General features: G+C 43.6%; 1 protein-coding gene across 4 annotated transcripts in view; it reads right to left on the bottom strand.

The window, feature by feature from the left end:
- LOC112220092 (semaphorin-3F) overlaps positions 1-22,908 on the bottom strand; it is a 94,225-nt gene extending 71,317 nt beyond the window's left edge. For all 4 annotated transcript variants that reach the window (XM_024381709.2, XM_024381720.2, XM_024381728.2 and 1 more), the window contains exons 1-2: positions 22,495-22,908; positions 18,601-18,756 (exon numbers count right to left, since the gene is read on the bottom strand). In XM_024381709.2, coding sequence (XP_024237477.1) covers positions 18,601-18,718 — 118 coding nt within the window. In that variant the 5' untranslated portion in view covers positions 18,719-18,756; positions 22,495-22,908. The remainder of the gene's footprint in view (positions 1-18,600; positions 18,757-22,494) is intronic.
- Positions 22,909-23,927: the final 1,019 nt, after the last annotated feature.

Here is a 23,927-nt window from a genome sequence, read left to right as displayed (position 1 = left end):
TAATTTTTGTTGTTTTTCACTTTATATATTCACTTTGTATGTTGTCTACCTCACTTGCTTTGGCAATGTTAACACATGTTTCCCATGCCAATAAAGCCCTTGAATTGAATTTAATTTAATTGAATTGAGAGAGAGAGAGAGAGAGAGAGAGAGAGAGAGAGACAAGTTTGAGATTTAGCCAATTACTAACTGGTAAAAACAACAGAAGGAGCGATATGCAACAATCTTCTTCTCACCCTGAAATGAACAAGAGAGAGAGAGATTCCCTTGAGCAGTTGGAGGATAAAAATGATTCAAATGTATCACCATCACCATGTCATGAATATTGTCCCCAACACTACACTCATTGCCACCTCACAATTTTCCCAGTGCATTGCCATCTCCCCTCCAATTCCAGTGCTCTAGGCAGTACAGTGAGACGGTGGCCTCTTGATCTAGGGAAGCACTAGACTGCTGTCATGAGCCATTGTGGTAATTTGAGTTGGAGTAGAGCTGAAGATGCATTCTCCCTGTATCCAAATGACAAGACAAAGAAGCCTGTGAAGGTCATGGCTCAGTCAAGCTGCACTTGATCTCTGTCTGGGTCACTGCATACAGGCTCTCTCACTCTCACTGTCTGTCCCTCCCTCATTCTCTCTTTTTCCCACCATTCCAGTAAATCTGAGCACTTCAAGATGATCCTGTTATAATAGCCTCACTTGCACCGGGGTTCTGTTTTCAGATAGCCTTCTAGCCTCAGCTCAGGTTTAGGGGGAATTATTTTATATCAATCTGAGAACAGAGCGTTGTGTACAATGGGACAAGAATACACCGTGGTTTGGATCTCAATCTGAGAACAGAGCGTTGTGTACAATGGGACAAGAATACACTGTGGTTTGGATCTCAATCTGAGAACAGAGCGTTGTGTACAATGGGACAAGAATACACCGTGGTTTGGATCTCAATCTGAGAACAGAGCGTTGTGTACAATGGGACAAGAATACACCGTGGTTTGGATCTCAATCTGAGAACAGAGCGTTGTGTACAATGGGACAAGAATACACCGTGGTTTGGATCTCAATCTGAGAACAGAGCGTTGTGTACAATGGGACAAGAATACACCGTGGTTTGGATCTCAATCTGAGAACAGAGCGTTGTGTACAATGGGACAAAGCCAAACAGGATTTCTACACCTGTTTATCCAGTGAGCACTAATGCTCTGTTTTCACTGGTGAGAAAAGACACCAAATCCCACAGGAAGTGCCAATTATGCCACCTAGAAAAGAGTGACCTTCAAGGGTGAAACCTGTTAGACAATTTAGTCTCACTGCTTCAGTTTAACCCAACAAGCTGGTGCTGAAAGAAAGGTCGTTTCTGGAAACAATCAATTATCTATCAATTTCTGTATTGTATTTTTGGTGAGAATAAAATCACTTGCTCTCTACACAAGTCTGTCTACATACAACCCATCACTGAGTACTGTAGACTGACTTAGCTAGCAGACTGCTTGGATTTCAGCTCTGAGAAAACTGAATCCACTGAAGAAAACCATAGCAACCATTTTGATTAAAGGAAACAATGAGGTAGAGTCTTAATAGCATTCATTTGGAACATGTGCCATCATTTACCCTTCAAATGTCTGTGTATGTTCACTGTAAGAGGCTCAGTGTAATCTCACAATATCAAAGGCTAACATTGTTTCTGCTCTGCTTTTACTTGATGGTCTGGTTCTGCTTTTCTGTTATTCTAGTTGAATAAAGAGTGAAACTGTGTGAGTGCGTATTTTAAAATAAAAACAAAGGTGTACAGGCCCCACTGGTCTGGTACCATAGGGAAAAAGTAATTCATATTATCTGGATAGATGTTATTTTCCAACATGGCGAGGGAGCAACAGATGCAACAACATGGCCGTGAAAGAGGAGCCAGACAGATAGACAGACAACATTGGGCCTCGGTTTCAATCAAGACAGGGCTCTGACAGAATCAGGAACCCGAGCCCAGAAGATGTCCACAGGTGAAAGTCTCCCCAGGGAGGGAACACCACACACACTGCAGCTCGGTTCCCTTGTGTGCTAAAAGAGAGCACCATTGCCACTCCAGGAATTCCAAACACTCCACTCCCTTTGCATTTGCCGCTGTTCCCTTGTCAATGGAAGAGAGGGGGAGTGGGAGAAGAAGATAGGGAGTGGGAGAAGGAGAGAGGGCAGGGCACCAGGAAACTGAACCCCCGAGACAGGCTGGACTATATTTAGACGATACACTGTCACCTTCAGTTTCCCTCCCCAGAATAATCCTTCCGCTACAAGTTAAGTTCCATGCCGAGCACAGTGGGGATTGACCCTGCCTGCGTCTCCTGTTCCTCCATAGAATCTGTTTACACACTTAATGAAAAACACACTCACTCACTCACTCACACATGTGTGCATGTGCACAGACACCCAAGAGATTACACAATGCGACAGAAAGTGTCAACAAGAGACTTTATCAGCATCAATCATTCCGAAGTTCGGCCCAGATGTTCACGCATTGAGCAACGCTGCTAACTCTTATTTAACCCCAATAGATTCCAGAGGGAAGCTCCAACACTTTATCAGCATAAAAAAGGTGGACCACCTAAGTAAGTGAATTCTGATACATATTCTCTTAAAAACTACATGGCCACGTGGCCTTAGGTAAGCTACTTGCAGACTCAAGTGCCAACCGGCAAGATTCTATAGCAGCAATTCTATAACCCTGCACTACAATGACCGCAATTCATGGACAGTCATAAAAACTACAATGTGCTTTTCATGACCAACACATGAAGATGAGTGAACAGAACAGATTTGCCAAGTCCAGAGGAGTCAGATGCTGATAGTAGGGGTGCAGTACTAATGGCTGGCTGGTACAGATATGAAATTACATCGTGACCGCTGTGATGTTTTATTTTGAGAGAGAAAGTAGCATCATGACACAGTATTAGAACTGGATTAAGGACAGTGTGTGCAGAACCACTCCCCACGTGTGACCCTGCTGGGATCACAAACCCCTCTACCACCTGACATGGGCGGGGTGAGGGCTGAGGGGGTGAGGGGGTAGGGGGGTAAGGGGGTGAGGTCAGGGAGCAGGTGTAAGGGGGGGGATCATGCCAACCCCCCCCCTCCCTCCTGTGGGTAATGTTAATCCACAATGGAGGATTAACACTGGTTTTGGAACACAAGAGCTCAATCTACTGACCTCACAACATAGAGCTTCAACACTCTCTCTCTCTCTCCGCCTCTCATACTCACATGCCCACACACATTTTTGTATGCAAACAATATGCATCTGACGCAGTGAGACTTGCTTTCCTGACAAAAGTGACACTATTGATGAGTGTATTATGAATCCGAACCTACAGCCCAGAGAGAAGGGAAAGACCAGGCAGTGTTTCCATATAACCACTGGCCTCCAGCGGCCAATGTTCAATAGTTAACAATTGTATTACAGATGGGCGCTATGTGCCTGACATTTAGTGGAGCACAGTATTTCCCAACAAGTATAGCTGCTGTGGGGGGAAACTGAGGTCTGGGTCAGGGCCAAAGTTATAGCGTTTTTTAATGCTTTGTCAGTCATTACCTCTCCACCACTTCAATAGGGACCAGGAAGGCCTGCTAAATGTAATTTGACAATATAGCCAAACGTTTTCTTCTGTGCCATATGCAAGGGAGCGTGGTTTGGTTTCATAGGATCAACAACACATCTTGTGGTCCATTCAAGTGATAAGACCCAGTCAGCCAGTGTGAAGGTGTGGCTGTAAGTGAACACTTGTCCTCTAATGTATTCCTAAATGAACAATGCGGCTGCTGTCTGTATTCTGTATGAATATTGTAATGGTGTAAACATTGACTAGTGGAGTCAGTGAGAGGGAGCCACTGGGGGGTCAGCTGGAAGATGAACTGACACTCAGATTTATAAAAATGAGAACAACTACTGATAAACAGCGCGGACAGTATTAAGCTGCTTCTAATCCTCCTCTGTTGTTGTTCAGGTTCTGCGGCGTTAACACACTGGCAAATAACACTTTACATTACAGATACAACACTACTGTACTTCAAGGGCATTGAAAGTCCTGAGTGCAGCGCTATAAACCCTGAAGGGAAGTTTACAACCCCGGCAGCACCCGAAATAGACAGAAAGACGGAGCCAGAGAGTAAAAATAGAAGTGTGCTGTTACCTCCAGGCTAGACGGGGAGGGTGCAAAGGAGAAGTGTGAATGAAAGACGGGGGCAGTCAGTCAGTGTAGCTTCCTCCTGCTCTGAGACACCTACCAATGGTATTCCCGATCCCAACCACGGTGGTCAGTCAGTGTAGCTTCCTCCTGCTCTGAGACACCTACCAATGGTATTCCCGATCCCAACCACGGTGGTCAGTCAGTGTAGCTTCCTCCTGCTCTGAGACACCTACCAATGGTATTCCTGATCCCAACCACGGTGGTCAGTCAGTGTAGCTTCCTCCTGCTCTGAGACACCTACCAATGGTATTCCCGATCCCAACCACGGTGGTCAGTCAGTGTAGCTTCCTCCTGCTCTGAGACACCTACCAATGGTATTCCTGATCCCAACCACGGTGGTCAGTCAGTGTAGCTTCCTCCTGCTCTGAGACACCTACCAATGGTATTCCCGATCCCAACCACGGTGGTCAGTCAGTGTAGCTTCCTCCTGCTCTGAGACACCTACCAATGGTATTCCCGATCCCAACCACGGTGGTCAGTCAGTGTAGCTTCCTCCTGCTCTGAGACACCTACCAATGGTATTCCCGATCTCAACCACGGTGGTCAGTCAGTGTAGCTTCCTCCTCCTCTGAGACACCTACCAATGGTATTCCCGATCCCAACCACGGTGGTCAGTCAGTGTAGCTTCCTCCTGCTCTGAGACACCTACCAATGATATTCCCGATCCCAACCACGGTGGTCAGTCAGTGTAGCTTCCTCCTGCTCTGACACACCTACCAATGGTATTCCCGATCCTAACCACGGTGGTCAGTCAGTGTAGCTTCCTCCTGCACTGAGACACCTACCAATGGTATTCCCGATCCCAACCACGGTGGTCAGTCAGTGTAGCTTCCTCCTACTCTGAGACACCTACCAATGGTATTCCCGATCCCAACCACGGTGGTCAGTCAGTGTAGCTTCCTCCTACTCTGAGACACCTACCAATGGTATTCCCGATCTCAACCACGGTGGTCAGTCAGTGTTGCTTCCTCCTGCTCTGAGACACCTACCAATGGTATTCCCGATCCCAACCACAGTGGTCACAGTGACCAACATTCCTGCTCCTCTTCGTGGATTTGGTCCTGGATGCCAAAAAGGGAGTAATCCCATGTGATGTCACAGCATTCCCAAGCATTCCCACCATACCCCATAACTCCTACTACACTTGAGAACAACTGTTTCAAATTCCATTTACCCCGCCAGGGAAAAGGTGAGAGGGAGACCAGTTAACAGGAAGCTAGAAACAGCAAACACAACCAATTCTATGTTAATATACATACCAATGTGTACACCATGGTCTTGTCAGCACATGTCTGTGGAGGTGGTTGCGGGGGAGGGACATGTCATCACCACCTAGCCCAGGTCCTGTCATGTTATTTACAACTGTGGTACCTCTTGACCCTGTCCCTTTGTTTATTCTCACCTTAAGTTTACCTTGCCTCCTTATATTAGCAGACAAATGTAAAGAGCCTGTGTCCTAGAGGCCTTGCTGAGATAATATAGACACTAATGGCTTTTATTCACAACTCACACTTTCTGTAAACATATGCATACAGCATATGCAATGGTTTTACAATAACAATAAACAAAAGCTGACGTTCTATTTGACTACAATGAGTATATAGTGAGTCACAGTAAGCTACGTATTAAACAGCACAGCTGTAGCCAGGGTTCATGTGCGGTTTAAAATCTCAAAAGGCTGAGCCATAAGCAAGGATCACTCCATAATGGATGAACAATAACGTGTCTCTGTAGCTCAGTTGGTATAGCATGGTGGATGCAATGCCAGGATAGTGGGTTCAATTCCAGGGCCCACCCATACCTAAAAGAAACATATGCACACATGCCTCTTTGTATAAAAGTGTCTGCTAAATAGCATATATTGCTACTAGTGTCATAAATAGTGTTATTACATTATGTCAGAGGGGGGATATGAGCCAACAAAGTAGGGTTATGCTCATCTGTCATGCAGGGGAATTCCATACCAAAACATGAGAAGATGGAGAAGAATCGCTGGAGCAATGCCTATCAGTGCATTTGTTCGTAAAAATGATTTGTCATTCTCCATGGGTATTGTCAATCTGCATTTCAACACGGGTAATCTGTGAAACAACACAGATAGGGCTAAATCTGCTGTAAAGGGATTTACAAGGAGCCTTACATATAAACAATCACTTATTAGTTGTCATGTTGGAGGCCTGTATTCTCTCAAACAATACTTTTGCATGGTAATTCATTGGCTTTCACTTTAGTAGTGGAGGGCTTTGGTTTATCTTAACTTTCTCCAAAAAACCCAAATCTGGAATAATGCCTTTACACTGAATGTATTACATACAGTGCATTCAAGGACATTCAGAGATTTGTCCTGAAACCACTCCTGTGTTGTATTGGCTGTGTGCTTCGGGTCATTGTCCTGTTGGAAAGTGAACCTTCGTCCCAGTCTGAGGTCCTGAATGCTCGGAGCAGGTTTTGATTAAGGATCTCTGTACTTTGCTCCGTTCATCTTTGCCTCGATCCTGTCTAGTCTACCAGTCCCTGCCACTGAAAAGCATACCGACAGCATAATGATACCACCACCATGCATCATCGTAGGGATGGTGCGAAGTTTCCTCCAGACATGACGCTTGGCATTCAGGCCAAAGTGTTCAATCTAGGTTTCATCAGACCAGAGAATCTTGTTTCTCATGGTCTGAGAGTCCTTTAGGTGCCTTTTGGCTTCCGTCTGGCCACTCTACCATAAAGGCCTGATTGGTGGAGTGCTGAAGAGATGTTTGTCCTTCTGGAAGGTTCTCCCATCACCACAGAGGAACTCTGGAGCTCTGTCAGAGTGACCATCGGGTTCTTGGTCAATTCCCTGTCCAAGACCCTTCTTCCCCGATTGCTCAATTTGGCCAAGGGGCCAGCTCTAAGAAGATTATTGGTGGTTCCAAACTTCTTCCATTTAAGAATGATGGAGGCCTCTGTGTTCCTGGGGACCTTCAATGCTGCAGACATTTGGTACCCCAGATCTGTGCCTCGACGCAATCCTATCTCAGAGCTCTACGGACAATTCCGTCGACCTCATGGCTTGGTTTTTGCTCTGAAATGCACTGTTAACTGTATATAGACAGGTGTGTGCCTTTTCAAATCATGTCCAGTCAATAGAATTTCCCACAGGTGGATTTCAATCCAGATTGTAGAAACATCTCAAGGATTATCAATGGAAACAGGATGCACCTGAGATCAATTTCGAGTCTCATAGCAAAGGATCTGAATACTTATGTAAATAAGGTGGTTTTTGGCAAAAAAATTCAAAAAACCTGTTTTCACTTTGTCATTATGGGGTACTGTGTGTAGACTGAAGCAATTTGTATTTGTATTTATCCATTTTAGATAAAGGCTGTAACATAACAAAATGTGAAAAAGGTCATGCAACAATTTCTAAGATTTTATTTAGTGCCAGTTCATATAAGGAAATCAGTTAATTTAATTTAATAAATCAGGCCCTAATCTATGGATATCGCAGGACTGGGAATACAAATATGCATCTGTTGGTCACAGATACCTTCTAAAAAAAGTAGGGTCGTGGATAAGAAAACCAGTCTGTCTCCTTCGCATGGAGTTGATCAGGCTGTTGTTTGTGGCCTGTTGTCCCACTCCTCTTTAATGGCTGTGATAAATTGTTGGATATTGGTAGGAACTGGAACACACTCTCGTACATATCGATCCAGAGCAGCCCAAACATTCTCAATGGGTGACACGTCTGGTGAGTATGCAGGCCATGGAAGAACGGGGAAATGTTCAGCTTCCAGGAATTGTATATAGATCCTTGCGACATGCTGAAACATGAATGGCATGACAATGGGCCTCATAATCTCGTCACGGTATCTCTGTGCATTCAAATTGGCATCAAAAAAAGGCAATTGTGTTTGGCCTTTTATTGTCCCCAGCACAAGGTGCATCTGTTTAGAGTCAAAACAAAGGAGATGATCGTGGACTTCAGGAAACAGCAGAGGGAGCAGCCCCCTATCCACATCGACGGGACAGTAGTGGAGAAGGTGGAAAGTTTTAAGTTCCTCTGCGTACACATCACGGACAAACTGAAATGGTCCACCCACACAGACAGCATCGTGAAGAAGGCGCAGCAGCGCCTCTTCAACCTCAGGAGGCTGAAGGAATGTGGCTTGTCACCAAAGACAACTTTTACAGATGCACAATCGAGAGCATCCTGTCGGGCTGTATCACCGCCTGGTACGGCAACTGCTCCGCCCACAACCGTAAGGCTCTCCCAGAGGGTAGTGAGGTCTGCACAACGCATCACCGGGGGAAAACTACCTGCCCTCCAGGACACCTACACCACCCGATGTCATAGGAAGGCCAAAAAGATCATCAAGGACAACAACCACCTGAGCCACTGCCTGTTCAAATCAAATCAAATCAAATTTTATTTGTCACATACACATGGTTAGCAGATGTTAATGCGAGTGTAGCGAAATGCTTGTGCTTCTAGTTCCGACAATGCAGTAATAAAAAGCAAGTAATCTAACTAACAATTCCAAAAAAAACTACTGTCTTATACACAGTGTAAGGGGATAAAGAATATGTACATAAGGATATATGAATGAGTGATGGTACAGAGCAGCATAGGCAAGATACAGTAGATGATATCGAGTACAGTATATACATATGAGATAAGTATGTAAACCAAGTGGCATAGTTAAAGTGGCTAGTGATACATGTATTACATAAGGATGCAGTCGATGATATAGAGTACAGTATCAACGTATGCATATGAGATGAACAATGTAGGGTAAGTAACATTATATAAGGTAGCATTGTTTAAAGTGGCTAGTGATATATTTACATCATTTCCCATCAATTCCCATGATTAAAGTGGCTGGAGTAGAGTCAGTGTCATTGACAGTGTGTTGGCAGTAGCCACTCAATGTTAGTGGTGGCTGTTTAACAGTCTGATGGCCTTGAGATAGAAGCTGTTTTTCAGTCTCTCGGCCCCAGCTTTGATGCACCTGTACTGACCTCGCCTTCTGGATGACAGCGGGGTGAACAGGCAGTGGCTCGGGTGGTTGATGTCCTTGATGATCTTTATGGCCTTCCTGTAGCATCGGGTGGTGTAGGTGTCCTGGAGGGCAGGTAGTTTGCCCCCGGTGATGCGTTGTGCAGACCTCACTACCCTCTGGAGAGCCTTACGGTTGAGGGCGGTGCAGTTGCCATACCAGGCGGTGATACAGCCCGCCAGGATGCTCTCGATTGTGCATCTGTAGAAGTTTGTGAGTGCTTTTGGTGACAAGCCGAATTTCTTCAGCCTCCTGAGGTTGAAGAGGCGCTGCTGCGCCTTCCTCACGATGCTGTCTGTGTGAGTGGACCAATTCAGTTTGTCTGTGATGTGTATGCCGAGGAACTTAAAACTTGCTACCCTCTCCACTACTGTTCCATCGATGTGGATAGGGGGCTGTTCCCTCTGCTGTTTCCTGAAGTCCACAATCATCTCCTTAGTTTTGTTGACGTTGAGTGTGAGGTTATTTTCCTGACACCACACTCCGAGGGCCCTCACCTCCTCCCTGTAGGCCGTCTCGTCGTTGTTGGTAATCAAGCCTACCACTGTTGTGTCGTCCGCAAACTTGATGATTGAGTTGGAGGCGTGCATGGCCACGCAGTCGTGGGTGAACAGGGAGTACAGGAGAGGGCTCAGAACGCACCCTTGTGGGGCCCCAGTGTTGAGGATCAGCGGGGAGGAGATGTTGTTGCCTACCCTCACCACCTGGGGGCGGCCCGTCAGGAAGTCCAGTACCCAGTTGAACAGGGCGGGGTCGAGACCCAGGGTCTCGAGCTTGATGACGAGCTTGGAGGGTACTATGGTGTTGAATGCCGAGCTGTAGTCGATGAACAGCATTCTCACATAGGTATTCCTCTTGTCCAGATGGGTTAGGGCAGTGTGCAGTGTGGTTGAGATTGCATCGTCTGTGGACCTATTTGGGCGGTAAGCAAATTGGAGTGGGTCAAGGGTGTCAGGTAGGGTGGAGGTGATATGGTCCTTGACTAGTCTCTCAAAGCACTTCATGATGACGGATGTGAGTGCTATGGGGCGGTAGTCGTTTAGCTCAGTTACCTTAGCTTTCTTGGGAACAGGAACAATGGTGGCCCTCTTGAAGCATGTGGGAACAGCAGACTGGTATAGGGATTGATTGAATATGTCCGTAAACACACCGGCCAGCTGGTCTGCGCATGCTCTGAGGGCGCGGCTGGGGATGCCGTCTGGGCCTGCAGCCTTGCGAGGGTTAACACGTTTAAATGTCTTACTCACTTCGGCTGCAGTGAAGGAGAGACCGCATGTTTCCGTTGCAGGCCGTGTCAGTGGCACTGTATTGTCCTCAAAGCGGGCAAAAAGTTATTTAGTCTGCCTGGGAGCAAGACATCCTGGTCCGTGACTGGGCTGGATTTCTTCCTGTAGTCCGTGATTGACTGTAGACCCTGCCACATACCTCTTGTGTCTGAGCCGTTGAATTGAGATTCTACTTTGTCTCTGTACTGGCGCTTAGCTTGTTTGATAGCCTTGCGGAGGGAATAGCTGCACTGTTTGTATTCAGTCATGTTACCAGACACCTTGCCCTGATTAAAAGCAGTGGTTCGTGCCTTCAGTTTCACACGAATGCTGCCATCAATCCACGGTTTCTGGTTAGGGAATGTTTTAATCGTTGCTATGGGAACGACATCTTCAACGCACATTCTAATGAACTCGCACACCGTATCAGCGTATTCGTCAATGTTGTTGTCTGACGCAATACGAAACATCTCCCAGTCCACGTGATGGAAGCAGTCTTGGAGTGTGGAGTCAGCTTGGTCGGACCAGCGTTGGACAGACCTCAGCGTGGGAGCTTCTTGTTTTAGTTTCTGTCTGTAGGCAGGGATCAACAAAATGGAGTCGTGGTCAGCTTTTCCGAAAGGGGGCGGGGCAGGGCCTTATATCCGTCGCGGAAGTTAGAGTAACAATGATCCAAGGTCTTTCCACCCCTGGTTGCGCAATCGATATGCTGATAAAATGTATGGAGTCTTGTTTTCAGATTAGCCTTGTTAAAATCCCCAGCTACAATGAATGCAGCCTCCGGATAAATCGTTTCCAGTTTGCAGAGAGTTAAATAAAGTTCGTTCAGAGCCATCGATGTGTCTGCTGGGGGGGGATATATACGGCTGTGATTATAATCGAAGAGAATTCTCTTGGTAGATAATGCGGTCTACATTTGATTGTGAGGAATTCTAAATCAGGTGAACAGAAGGATTTGAGTTCCTGTATGTTTCTTTCATCACACCATGTCACGTTAGTCATAAGGCATACGCCCCCGCCCCTCTTCTTACCAGAAAGATGTTCGTTTCTGTCGGCGCGATGCGTGGAGAAACCCGCTGGCTGCACCGTTTCGGATTGCGTCTCTCCAGTTAGCCATGTTTCCGTGAAGCAGAGAACGTTACAGTCTCTGATGTCCCTCTGGAATGCTACCCTTGCTCGGATTTCATCAACCTTGTTGTCAAGAGACTGGACATTGGCGAGAAGTATGCTAGGGAGTGGTGCACGATGTGCCCGTCTCCGGAGTCTGACCAGAAGACCGCTTCGTTTCCCTCTTTTTCTGAGTCGTTTTTTTTTTTGGTCGCTGCATGTGATCCACTCAGTTACACTGGTTGTAAGGCAGAACACAGGATCCGCATCGCGAAAAACATATTCTTGGTCGTACTGATGGTGAGTTGACGCTGATCTTATATTCAGTAGTTCTTCTCGGCTGTATGTAAAGAAACCTAAGATGACCTGGGGTACTAGTGTAAGAAATAACACGTAAAAAAACAAAAAACTGCATAGTTTCCTAGGAACGCGAAGCGAGGCGGCCATCTCTGTCGGCGCCGGAAGTATATCTCCGCTATCATCCAGAAGGCGAGGTCAGGTGCAGGTGTACAGGTGTACAGGTGCATCAAAGCAGGGACCGAGAGACTGAAAAACAGCTTCTATCTCAAGGCCATCAGACTGTTAAACAGCCATCACTAACTTTGAGTTGCTGCTGCCAACATACTGACACATCTCTAGCCACTTTAATAAGGACAAATGTATGTAATAAATGTATCACTAGCCACTTTAAACAATGCCACTTTATATAATGTTTACATACATTACTCATCTCATATGTATATACTGTACTCTATACCATCTACTGCATCTTGCCTATGCCGTTTGGCCATCGTTCATTCATATATCTTTATGTACATATTCGTTTTACACTTGTGTGTAAGGTAGTTGTTGAGAAATTGTTAGATTACTTGTTAGATATTACTGCATGGTCGGAACTAGAAGCACAAGCATTTCGCTACACTCGCATTAACATCTGCTAACCATGTGTTGCACCCTCGACAACCACTGTGATTATTATTATTATTATTTGACCCTGTTGGTCATCTATGAATATTTGAACATCTTGGCCATGTTCTGTTATAATCTCCACCCGGCACAGCCAGAAGAGGACTGGCCACCCCTCATAGCCTGGTTCCTCTCTAGGTTTCTTCCTAGGTTCTGGCATTTCTAGGGAGATTTTCCTAGCCACCGTGCTTCTACACCTGCCTTGCTTGCTGTTTTGGGGTTTTAGGCTGGGTTTCTGTTCAGCACTTAGAGATATCAGCTGATTTAAGAATGGCTTTATAAAAAAATTGATTTGATTTGATGTGTATGTGACAAATAAAATTGGATTTGATTTGATGATCACGCTGTTTAATCAGCTTATTGATATACCACACCTGTCAGGTGGATGGATTATCTTGGCAAAGAAGAAATGCTCACTAACAGGGATGTAAACAAATGTGTGCACAAGATGTGAGAGAAATAATTGTTTTATGCATATGGAACATTTCTGAGATATTTTATTTCAGCTCATGAACACTTTACATGTTGCATTTATATTTTTGTTCAGTATAATTCACTGTATTCTCCAGTTTTCCAGGTCTGACTTATGGGGGTAGACGGGTGGAGACATTCCCCTCTTGGGGATTGTTGGCGACAGCAGTCTTGTCTGAGCTACCCCCATAGAGTGCAATTGATTATCTATGGCGACTCACTTCTCTTTATGCCTAAATTAGGTTGGCCATTTAAATGAGCTGTGAGGTATTGATTACACAGATTCCTATTAGCTTTCCTAACTGAAGCAGACTTCACAGCTCTGGCTATCAAAGTCCTTCACCCTGGCTGTGATCGTGCAGGGCAGGAGACAGTGATAAGCCTGACCGAAGTCTACCATTTCAAGGCTCTTACCTCATGCTTTCACTGGCTACAAATGATGGCTAGACTTGAAATATCTTCACTATTGTGGTTCAAACCATTTAGCTCCAAAACATACCGTTTGTGCAATATGTAAACCTTTCTAACATTCAAGTTTTAGAGTGAATATCTTGAGACATACTAATGCTGAACGTTTTCTTATTTACGAAAGCAGAGCTTCATGCTCCACATTTGGCTGCATATAATTGACACTCAGTCAGTAGGCCAGACCAGACTGCATCATATAGATGTAGGATCTTAATTCCACCAGTATTGTCGTAGCAAAATAATCCTGCAGCAACAGGATTTGAACATGTAGTCCATAATGTTGCTTGATGGGTGGTTAAGCGATTAGCTGGATAAAAGTAGGCTACATGAAAAGTGCAATCATCTTAATATAACCGTGTGTTAGTGCTGGTTTTCTGTGAATTTATGTAAATCACGAAGCTCATCTGCATTTCCTTAAGTGGAGGAAAATTCTCAGCAACAAAAGAGTGATCAAATTAAGAGCCTGCATCTGTAGGTGAAGTTCCCTGGGGAAGCATTTCACTAAAGTAGAAAGAAAAAAACAATTAAGAGGTTCTTGACTTACTCTCCACATAGGTACGACCTGTTTAATGGGGAAGTGAGGGCCTCTTGTGTACGAGGTCACGGTCCTTAGCGCTTCTCGGGAGCAGCAGAGTAAGCAGGTTTTGGCAAGCAAGCAACCTCACAATAGTTAAAGACCAGACCATTAAATAACCAAGAAGGGATGTCAGCTTAAAGTTTTTAATTTGGGATACGCTTAATATGATACGGCACCATTATACGGCACTTTCATAATGAGCATATTATACATAAAATATATCACATATATATAAATATATAAATATAACACCGGCAGTCGATGCCGTTTAAGATAAGGGAGGACGGTATATTGGATGACTATTGGATGACTGTAATTCATATTCCATTCACACAGTTCAATGTAACAGCGATAGGTTTAGGCTACTACAAGATATTACAATTTTCCTATAACCATGATGAGGTTGCTACAAACTAGGCTATGAATTAAAGTTTAAAACGTAGGTGCACACATTCAATACCGCCTTGCACACTCTTGCCTGTATTTAACTGATCTAGGGTGTAATCATTAGTCCAACAGTTGCAAACAAGAGTTTCTATTGGACAAATTCAGGTATGTTTATTCCCGTTTCATTCTGCTTGCTTCCGTTTAAGAAAGTTTTTTAACAGATATGGCAGAATAAATACACCCCTGATCAAGAGTAAACACAGTTCACTTTCATAGCAGCCGCGTTGTATTCCTTCTTGCATTAATGCGCTCTACTCCTCTCACCTTATCCCTTTGCTTGTGAACTTCAATGCACAACACATCAGCTGTATGTGACCAGACGAAAAACCATACCATAACCTCTACACACAGCCTACATCATTATCACCATATTAGCTAACGTCATACTCAACATAGCTAATATAACTAATGCATTAGTAAACCACCTAGAATCATGCAGTAACGTTACAGTGTACAGTCAGTAAGCAGTTTAGCACATACACCGGCGGGGCCCGGTGGCAAAAAATTAGTCAAACCAAAATCTTTACTTGACTTGGAAAAGTTTCAGTGTTGTGTTGAATAGTCATAGCCAGCTAGCTAACATAGCATCCCTCTGTTTGAGCAGGGTGTTTGAGTAGGCTAAACTAGCTAGAAGCATTTGCTAGATAAGTAAGTGAACCCACGACCGTATGGCCAGGCAAGACTCCAACACCATCATTAAGTTTGCAGATGACACAACAGTGGTAGATCACCTGATCACAGACAACGACGAGACAGCCTATAGGGAGAAGGTCAGAGACCTGGCCAGGTGGTGTCAGAATAACAACCTATCCCTCAACGTAACCAAGACTAAGGAGATGATTGTGGAGTGGAGCAGGTTGAGAGCTTCGTGTTCCTTGGTGTCCACATCAACAACAAACTAGAATGGTCCAAACACACCAAGAAAACTATTCCCCATCAGGAAACTAAAAAGATTTGGCATGGGTCCTGAGATCCTCAAAAGGTTCTACAGCTGCAACACTGGTTGCATCCCTGCCTGGAACGGCAATTGCTCGGCCTCTGACCGCAAGGCACTACAGTGGGTAGTGCGTACGGCCCAGTACATCACTGGGGCTAAGCTTCCTGCCATCCAGGACCTCTACACCACGCAGTGTCAGAGGAAGGCACTAAAAATTGTCCAAGACCCCAGCCACCCCAGTCATAGACTGTTCTCTCTACTACCTCATGGCAAGTGGTACCGGAGTGCCAAGTCTAGGACAAAAAGGCTTCTCCACAGTTTTTACCCCCAAGCCATTAGACTCCTGAACAGGTATTCAAATGGCTACCTGTACTATTTGCATTGTGTGCCCCCCCCCACCCCAATCGCTCTTTTATGCTGCTGCTACTCTCTGTTTACCATATATGCATAGTCACTTTAACTATACATTCATGTACATACTACCTCAATTGTGCCGACCAACCAGTGCTCCCGCACCTTGGCTAACCGGGCTATCTGCATTGTTTCCCGCCACCCACCACCCACCAACCCCTCTTTTACGCTACTGCTACTCTCTGTTCATCATATATGCATAGTCGCTTTAACCATATCTACATGTACATACTATCTCAATCAGTCTGACTAACCGGTGTCTGTATGTAGCCTCGCTACTTTTATAGCCTCGCTACCGTATATAGCCTGTCTTTTTACTGTTGTTTTATTTCTTTACTTACCTATTGTTCACCTAATACCTTTTTTGCACTATTGGTTAGAGCCTGTAAGTAAGCATTTCACTGCAAGGTCTACACCTGTTGTACTCAGCGCAAGTGACAAATACACTTTGATTTGATTTGAAACTGATAGTGAAACAAAATTATGAAATCTCTCTCTCTCTCTTGCTTCTCCTTCATTTTGGAAGAAATTAATTTGTTCAAAACTGTTCAACTATTGTCTTTCTCTTTGAGTCAACTACTCACCACATTTTATGCACTGTAGTGTTAGCTAGATGTAGCTTATGCTTTTAGTACTAGATTCATTCTCTGATCCTTTGATTGGGTGGACAACATGTCAGTTCATGCTGCAAGAGCTCTGATAGATTGGAGGACGTCCTCCGGAAGTTGTCATAATTACTGTGTAAGTCTATGAAAGGGTGTGAGAACCATGAGCCACCTAGGCTTTGTATTGAACTCAACGTACCCAGAAGAGGACGAAAGCTATCTGTTCTCCGGCTAGACCGTTGTGCTACGATACAGACTGCTGCTGAGGCTACTGTCGACCTTCATTGCAAAAAAGTGTGTTTTAATCAATTATTTGGTGATGTGAATATATTTTGTATAGTTTAATCTAAAAAGGATAACTTTTTAAATGTTTTACCATTTTTTAATGAAATTCACTCAGGAGGTTGGTCCTCCCCTTCCTCCTCTGAGGAGCCTCCACTGCAATATACATTTTATGCTGTGTCAAAGCCCATAGCCCATAGCACCCTTTGATGCCCAAAACATTAAAGGGTGCAATAAAGAGAAATCTCAAACTCTTTGCTAAAAATCTAGTTAGTAAGTACGATCTATAAAAATAACCTACATCGCCAGTCAATAGTAAAATGCATCCCTGAAACTGTAGTGAATAATTAAAACACTATAATGCAAGGTAGAAAGTGCAGCTGCTTTGTCAATGTGGGGTTTACAAGGTACTAGAAAAGCAATTAAGTGGGTGAATCACAATATTGAAGGTGGAAAAGGCTCTCTCCAGAGCTTAGGAGAAGAGCAGAGTCAGTAGACTGTGAAATGCATCATGACTGGGTAGCAAAACAAACAGGTAAGCAAGAGAGCCAGGTTCTCCTCTGTGTCTGCTCATCAGCAAACAATACTGCTGGATTTGCCAAAAAAGTATTGCAGCTAATATAAAGAGCAGGCCACAATTTCAAACAACACACTTCCATTCTAAGAAAAACAATCAACCGAAAAACGAAAAGAAAAAAAAACTTTGTTGATGCAGTTGAGTAAAAGCAATATATTTGAAGATATTCAACTAGAGAACTGGGTATATTGATATTTGGGGGAAAAATAATGAAAGAAATGCTGAGCTCTGGATACGTGTTCAGTGATGTGTTTAATCTGACTTGATTAAAGAGGGAAAGAACCTTTAATATTGAACTGTGCCAGCCCAGGAGTCCTAGGAAATGGAAGCCAAAGCAAACAGGGGCACTGCTCAGTCCCTTAGCGCTGCTACGGCTGCTAATCGCCGGCTAGATTGGAGAGAGGGACAGACCTTAGGGACAAACAGCGCTCTGCTTGGTTGAACCAGGCAATTTGATCTCAGTAATACCCGCTACACGCTCCCTCCAAACCCCACAACCCCCAAGCCCTACCCCACCTCATCTACATGGCCACTGAAGTGCATGAACAAAGCCCTGAGATGTGTCATTCTGTAGAGGGACCCTGATCTGATAATGACCATGATAGTGTTATCATTACATGCTAAAATGCTGCAGGCAAAGTCTTTTTAATGCATCACTTTCACCTTTAGATTGTTCCTTCTCCATTACAAAAACATCCGATAATCTAATCTTGTTAATTCAAGGACACCTTATAACTACCATTCTGTATCAGAGGGAAAATTGTTCTAAAAAATACACTGTTGTCTTTGTTAACCTCAATTGAAAGCTTATTTTTCCTTTGTTTGTGTTTTTAATTATTCGTTCAATATAGTAAAGTGGAAGCAGTTGCTGAGAATGACCCTGCCAGAATATTTAAGAGAGGAAGCAAATTAGAATCGCATGATTTGTTAGTGGTCACTATGACGGATCTGCGGTGCAACATGACTCATGACTATGCTGTAGGTTCTTCCTATGGAATGTAGAGCACTTATCAAGGCCAGAATCATCCCATTTATCTGATTATCATATCATCAGTCACACAAAGGGTGCACACACAGTGCAGAGCAGTAGAAAACAGAAAATGCTGTGATTCTTTTAATGACGCCACACAACGGGAGGAAGCTATTAGAGGAGAGAGCTACATAAATTCAAGACTCCAGATAGAAACCACTAAGGGGGTGGACCAGAGATGTTTGCCTCTTACCTTTGAAGGAGATGAAGACGCGGGGTGAAGCATGAGGGTCGTTGATGTTGTGATTGCACAGAGCCCCAACAACCAGGGCCAGGAGCATGTGGACCGTCCACAGACCTGCCAACAGCATGGTGAACCAACCTCCAGGTAAAGAACAATCACAGAACACTGGAGGAAAGAAGAGGTCAACAATTAAACATTTAAAAACATTAGCTGCTAAAAGTATTACACAGTGGTATTTACGATGATAGCTTCCTTGTGAGAGCTGTGAACATCTGATGTTCCATCACTGATGTTTAGGGATTACACCCAGACCATTGGACCTTTGAAAAGTAGAGAGTCCAATTCCATTTGGCCAGAGTCATATTTGACCTTGATGTATGCGAGACAAAATGATGGAAAAATGAAGCTGTCTCCTCCATTGTTCCCTGCCTCTTGTGTAAGAATATGCTGTTATCTTCTAGTCCCACCAAACACATTCCTCTTTCAAGATCACAAACCCTGTGCACTACTCTGTAATTATGTAGTCACCTAATGTAAGGTTATACCTTGTCTTCACACAATCCAGAGTGAATTTTTTTTGTCACTGGTGTAATCTCACCTCTACAAAATAGAATACAGTATTGAAGATACAATCCACCAGAGTCTTACCAGATCCACTGGGATTGTTGATTGAAACTGTAAAAACATTAACATGATCAAATGTAGCAATGGAGCCATACCTAAAAGGAATGGGCAATACACTCAAGTTATAAAGGGTAAGCAGAATACTGCATGCTTTATTAATGATCCAATGCAGCCATTTTTATCTCAATATCAAATCATTTCTGGGTAACAATTATGTACCTTACTGTGATTGTTTTCAATTAAATGGTAAAGAATAATCAAAAATAGCTTCTTAGGAAAAAGCTATTTTTCAAGCAATAATTTTGCTAGAATGTCTGGGCGTGGCCTGAGTGAGCTGTCTAATTGGATGAGCCTAATGGGAGGGATATGTAACCTGAAACCTGGCTATTATTTATAGAGAGGAGGGCAAACTCTCTTTGTTATTGGCCTATTAACTTATACCACCTGGTGATTTCACCAGGTGGTCCAAAAAAATGTTTTAAATGGCAAACAAGCTGAAATGTTTGGTGGTCTTTTCAAACAACTCTTACACTAAAGGGGAATTATGCTCTTTTTCACAAATTCACAGTATTATTCCAAGCCTCATAGTGTGGAAATATATATAAAACGCAGGAAAATCAAGTTTCGACTGCACTGCCCCTTTAAGGGTAGTACGGTGTTGCCTAGACTTGATACAACAACAAAAAAACTGCCAAACTCAAATCTAGGGTAAGTATTATTATTAGTCTTATTTCGTGGCTTTAACAGTGTAGGGAAGATGCCACTGTGGTTAATAAACCACAGATCCATGGATGTTCAGGCTTGGCCAACAGGCTCATGCCATCTACTAGATACAGTGCCCTGCTCTTATGGACACTGTCAACCTTCACATTATCCTGATTCCCACAGTCAAGGAGCTATAGCGCTATTACTTCAGCTGTAACAGGCAGTTTCTGTGTCCCGTAGCCCAGGCAGTTTCTGTGTCCCGTAGCCCAGGGTGCTACGACATCACATGCACCTTGGATTAGGTGAATACACATCAGCAATGTACAACGTTTACATGTTGATGGCTATACAACCACTCTGCATGCGATTGCAAGTGAGCACAGTGTAAAGGGCACTTCAACCACAAACACAACATGCAGACTGCTGGAGAGCTGGGGCCAGAGCCTACAGCTCAAAAGAGATCATTTAACCAAGCGGGTTGGTTAGGGTGGATTTATGAGTATAACCAGCTGTTCAAACCTCAGCTATTTGTGGACAATTTGTTAACTGGGCAGCTGTTTATTCTGAGTCATGGTCCGATTCCTTCACACAAGCAAATTAAATTAAACAATGAACTATTTACAAATAACATTTAAACAGACACAGACACACACCAACACACGCAGGCGCATACACACACACACACACACACACACACACACACACACACACACACACACACACACACACACACACACACACACACACACACACACACACACACACACACACGCACACACACACACACACACACACACACACACACACAGTTACACACAGATGTGTACATGATTTTCCATTTGTACAATATCCTAGGAATTCTAATTTGATTAAATGATCTAACAGGTCCAGATCCAATGTCTTCCTCTTTATGTTCTTGAAGTGCAACAAGTGTAATAGCAGTGTAATAGCGTGGGCCTACACTTGAAAACATAAACATAAATTCCTTAGAGCTAAATATAGGAATGACGCTCAGTAGCCTTGGCATGGTTCTCATCAAAGGATCGAAAATGTATAATAAACATGACACCTAATTAAGGCATCTCATCCCCCACCCACCCCATCGGTTCATTGGCATGTCGTCACTTTTACATTAGATAAGCATTTTTGTTCAAATGTCGACAAACTAGCCTATAATAATACATAATTTTGGACGGTTCCTCGTTAATGTATTTTATCAGAGGTGTTGCCTAATTGTCTGTTCTTAGTACTTGCATGTGTTTTTGACAGCAAACATTACTTATTGCTGTGTCGTGAATCAAGACAATTGCCACGTTGAGCATGATTTACTGGCCGAAAGACGGTAAACACCACTATTAAAACTCGCTTTTAGCCACTCGCCCTCTTTCTGCTTGGTCCAGCGGCAGCCGCGCTTGAAAATTCAGCGCGCTATTAGGATCATATTCTAAGAGTAGGATTTCATACTTTCTGCATTCTTTCGGGCGTGGGTATGCTACATTGCTTTCTTAGAGAGACGTGTGCGCTTCTAATGATTTGTGCACTTTTACCAGAGACAAAATAACCTTTGTGGATGACTAAATCCCGTACGTATGTTTATTCTAAAAAGAAAACACCTAGGCTATTGCAGAATCAATGTGAACAATCTTTGAAATATTATGCTATTTTGAAAACTGGAGACACTCATTATCAATACTACCTGTGTTGAGTTGTGCGACATAAAGCTGCTAATTTGTCAAATAGATCTGCAGCTGGTAACGTTAGTTGTTCCAGCACATGAGTGAACAGAAAAAAAAGAAAACTAATTTAAAGCATGGCACGGCTCCCGAGTTGCGCAGTGGTCTAAGGCACAGCATCTCAGTGCAAAAGGCGTCACTACTGTCCCTGGTTCGATTCCAGGGTGTATCACATCCGGCCGTGTTTGGGAGTCCCATAGGGCTGAGCACAATTGGCCCAGCGTTGTCTGGGTTTGGCCGGGGTAGGCCTTCATTGTAAATAAGACTGACATGCCTAGTTAAATAAAGGTTCAATTTAAAAAATGGTAAAACTGACATGACATGCCATACACGTTTATAACAAAGTCGAAGTGTCCAGCATTGGCTGTCACACTAAAATTCAAATGTACATTATAAAAGCCTGATTTAACAAACCACATTAAGTTGTTTTTCATACAGGCTAACCTAATCAAAAAAAATGTAACAGTTGTATACCAGTACAGAACTTATTAGACCCATTTTGTCACAGCTCTTTTGGAGAAACAACATGTCAAATGTAACCCACCAGTAAATAATGTCAGTGCTGTGTGCACATTGTAGGCTGTTTGAATGCAAAGCATTACCCTTACAAAAATAAAAGTGCAGTAACTGCAGTCGACTGTGGTATTTTGGACGCAGTTGAACTGCAGTTATATTGCACTCTAACTATAGTTACACTGCAGTTATAACTGTAGTACACTAAACATGTTTTATTTTTGGACGCAGTATGTGCAGCATACTGCAGTAATGATTCACTGTACTACAGTTATAATGCACTCAGACTGCAATCTTTATTCGTAAGGGTAACGTTATGAATAATTACCTGATTGTCACTTTACTCTCCACAAATAACTTTGAGTCCAAGTCCAACCTTACAAGTCATCGAAAAAACCAACAGAATTCCACGAAATCGTTCGCCTCTCGTCTCTCGTCTCCAAGTTTAAAATGTATAAGATCCGGGTGCTGTTGCAGGTCAGTCTTTAGAGATACACCTGAGCCCGGTGTGTTTATTGCTGCCCAGCACAATGCTCATGAGGAGCAGCTGAAAACGTCTCTCCAAATCAATTTTGTGAAAGTTTAATGACAAGTTGTGACAAGTCCAATGTGACAGATCCCGGAAAACAGACAATTTTAAGTATTCCTCTTTGTCTGAAATTCGTCTATACACGCAGAAAGTGTTCCTGGTAAAAGTGTATTCGCTTCTGACTGCTAGGGAAACGCGTTGGCAGGTGGATGCAATGCCTACACTTGCGTTAAACACACCCACCAGGAGGGAAGTACCTTAGCTGCCACCGCCCATTACTCCCGCCTCTAGATAATCAGAATGATAGAACAGACCGGACTATTGTGGTGATTCATTGGTCAACAGTATCAGTATCCCTCAAACCAGATTGACTCCACATTTATGAAAAACACACACACATTTAACGCTTTGCGCTTTGATCATTTGTTCCCACATTCGGAAAGTATTCAGACCCCTTGACTTTTTTACACAGTTCGTTATGTAACAGCCTTATTCTATAATGGATTGAATCGTTTTTTCCCTCTCATCAATCTACACACAATGCCATTAATGAAAACAGGTTTTTAGACATTTTTGAAAACTTTTAGAAAATTATATACTAAAATATCACATTTACATAACTATTCAGACCACTTACTCAGTACTTTGTTTAAGCACCTTTTGCAGCATTACAGCTGTCATTGTAAATAGTAATTTGTTCTTAATTGACTTGCCTAGTTAAATAAAGTTTAAATATGTATATATATATATTTTTAAATAGTCTTCTAGGCTATGACACTACAAGCTTTGCACACCTGTATTTGGGGAGTTTCTCCCATTCTTCTCTGCAGATCCTCTCAAGCTCTGTCAGATGGATGGGGAGTGTTGCTGCACAACTATTTTTAGGTCTGCACAGAGATGTTTGATCCGGTACAGGTCCGGGCTCTGGCTGGAGCCCTCAAGGACATTCAGAGACTTGTCTCAAAGCCACTCCTGCGTTGTCTTGGCTGTGTGCTTAGGGTCATTGTCCTGTTGGAAGGTGAACCTTCATGGTCTGAGAGTCCTTTAGGTGACTTTTGGAAAACGTCAAGAAGGCTGTCATGTACCTTTTACTGAGGAGTGGCTACCGTCTGGCCACTCTAGCATAAAGATCTGATTGGTGGAGTGCTGCAGAGATGGTTGTCCCTCTGGAAGGTTCTCCCATTGCCACAGAGGAACTCTGAAGCTCTATCGGTCTATCGGGTTCTTGTCTA

Source organism: Oncorhynchus tshawytscha, linkage group LG02 (genome assembly GCF_018296145.1).
Source record: "Oncorhynchus tshawytscha isolate Ot180627B linkage group LG02, Otsh_v2.0, whole genome shotgun sequence".
In the NCBI taxonomy this organism is placed as follows: Eukaryota; Metazoa; Chordata; class Actinopteri; order Salmoniformes; family Salmonidae; genus Oncorhynchus; species Oncorhynchus tshawytscha.
The sequence above is the reverse complement of the archived record's forward strand: the minus strand, read 5'-3'. Positions and strand labels throughout refer to the sequence as shown.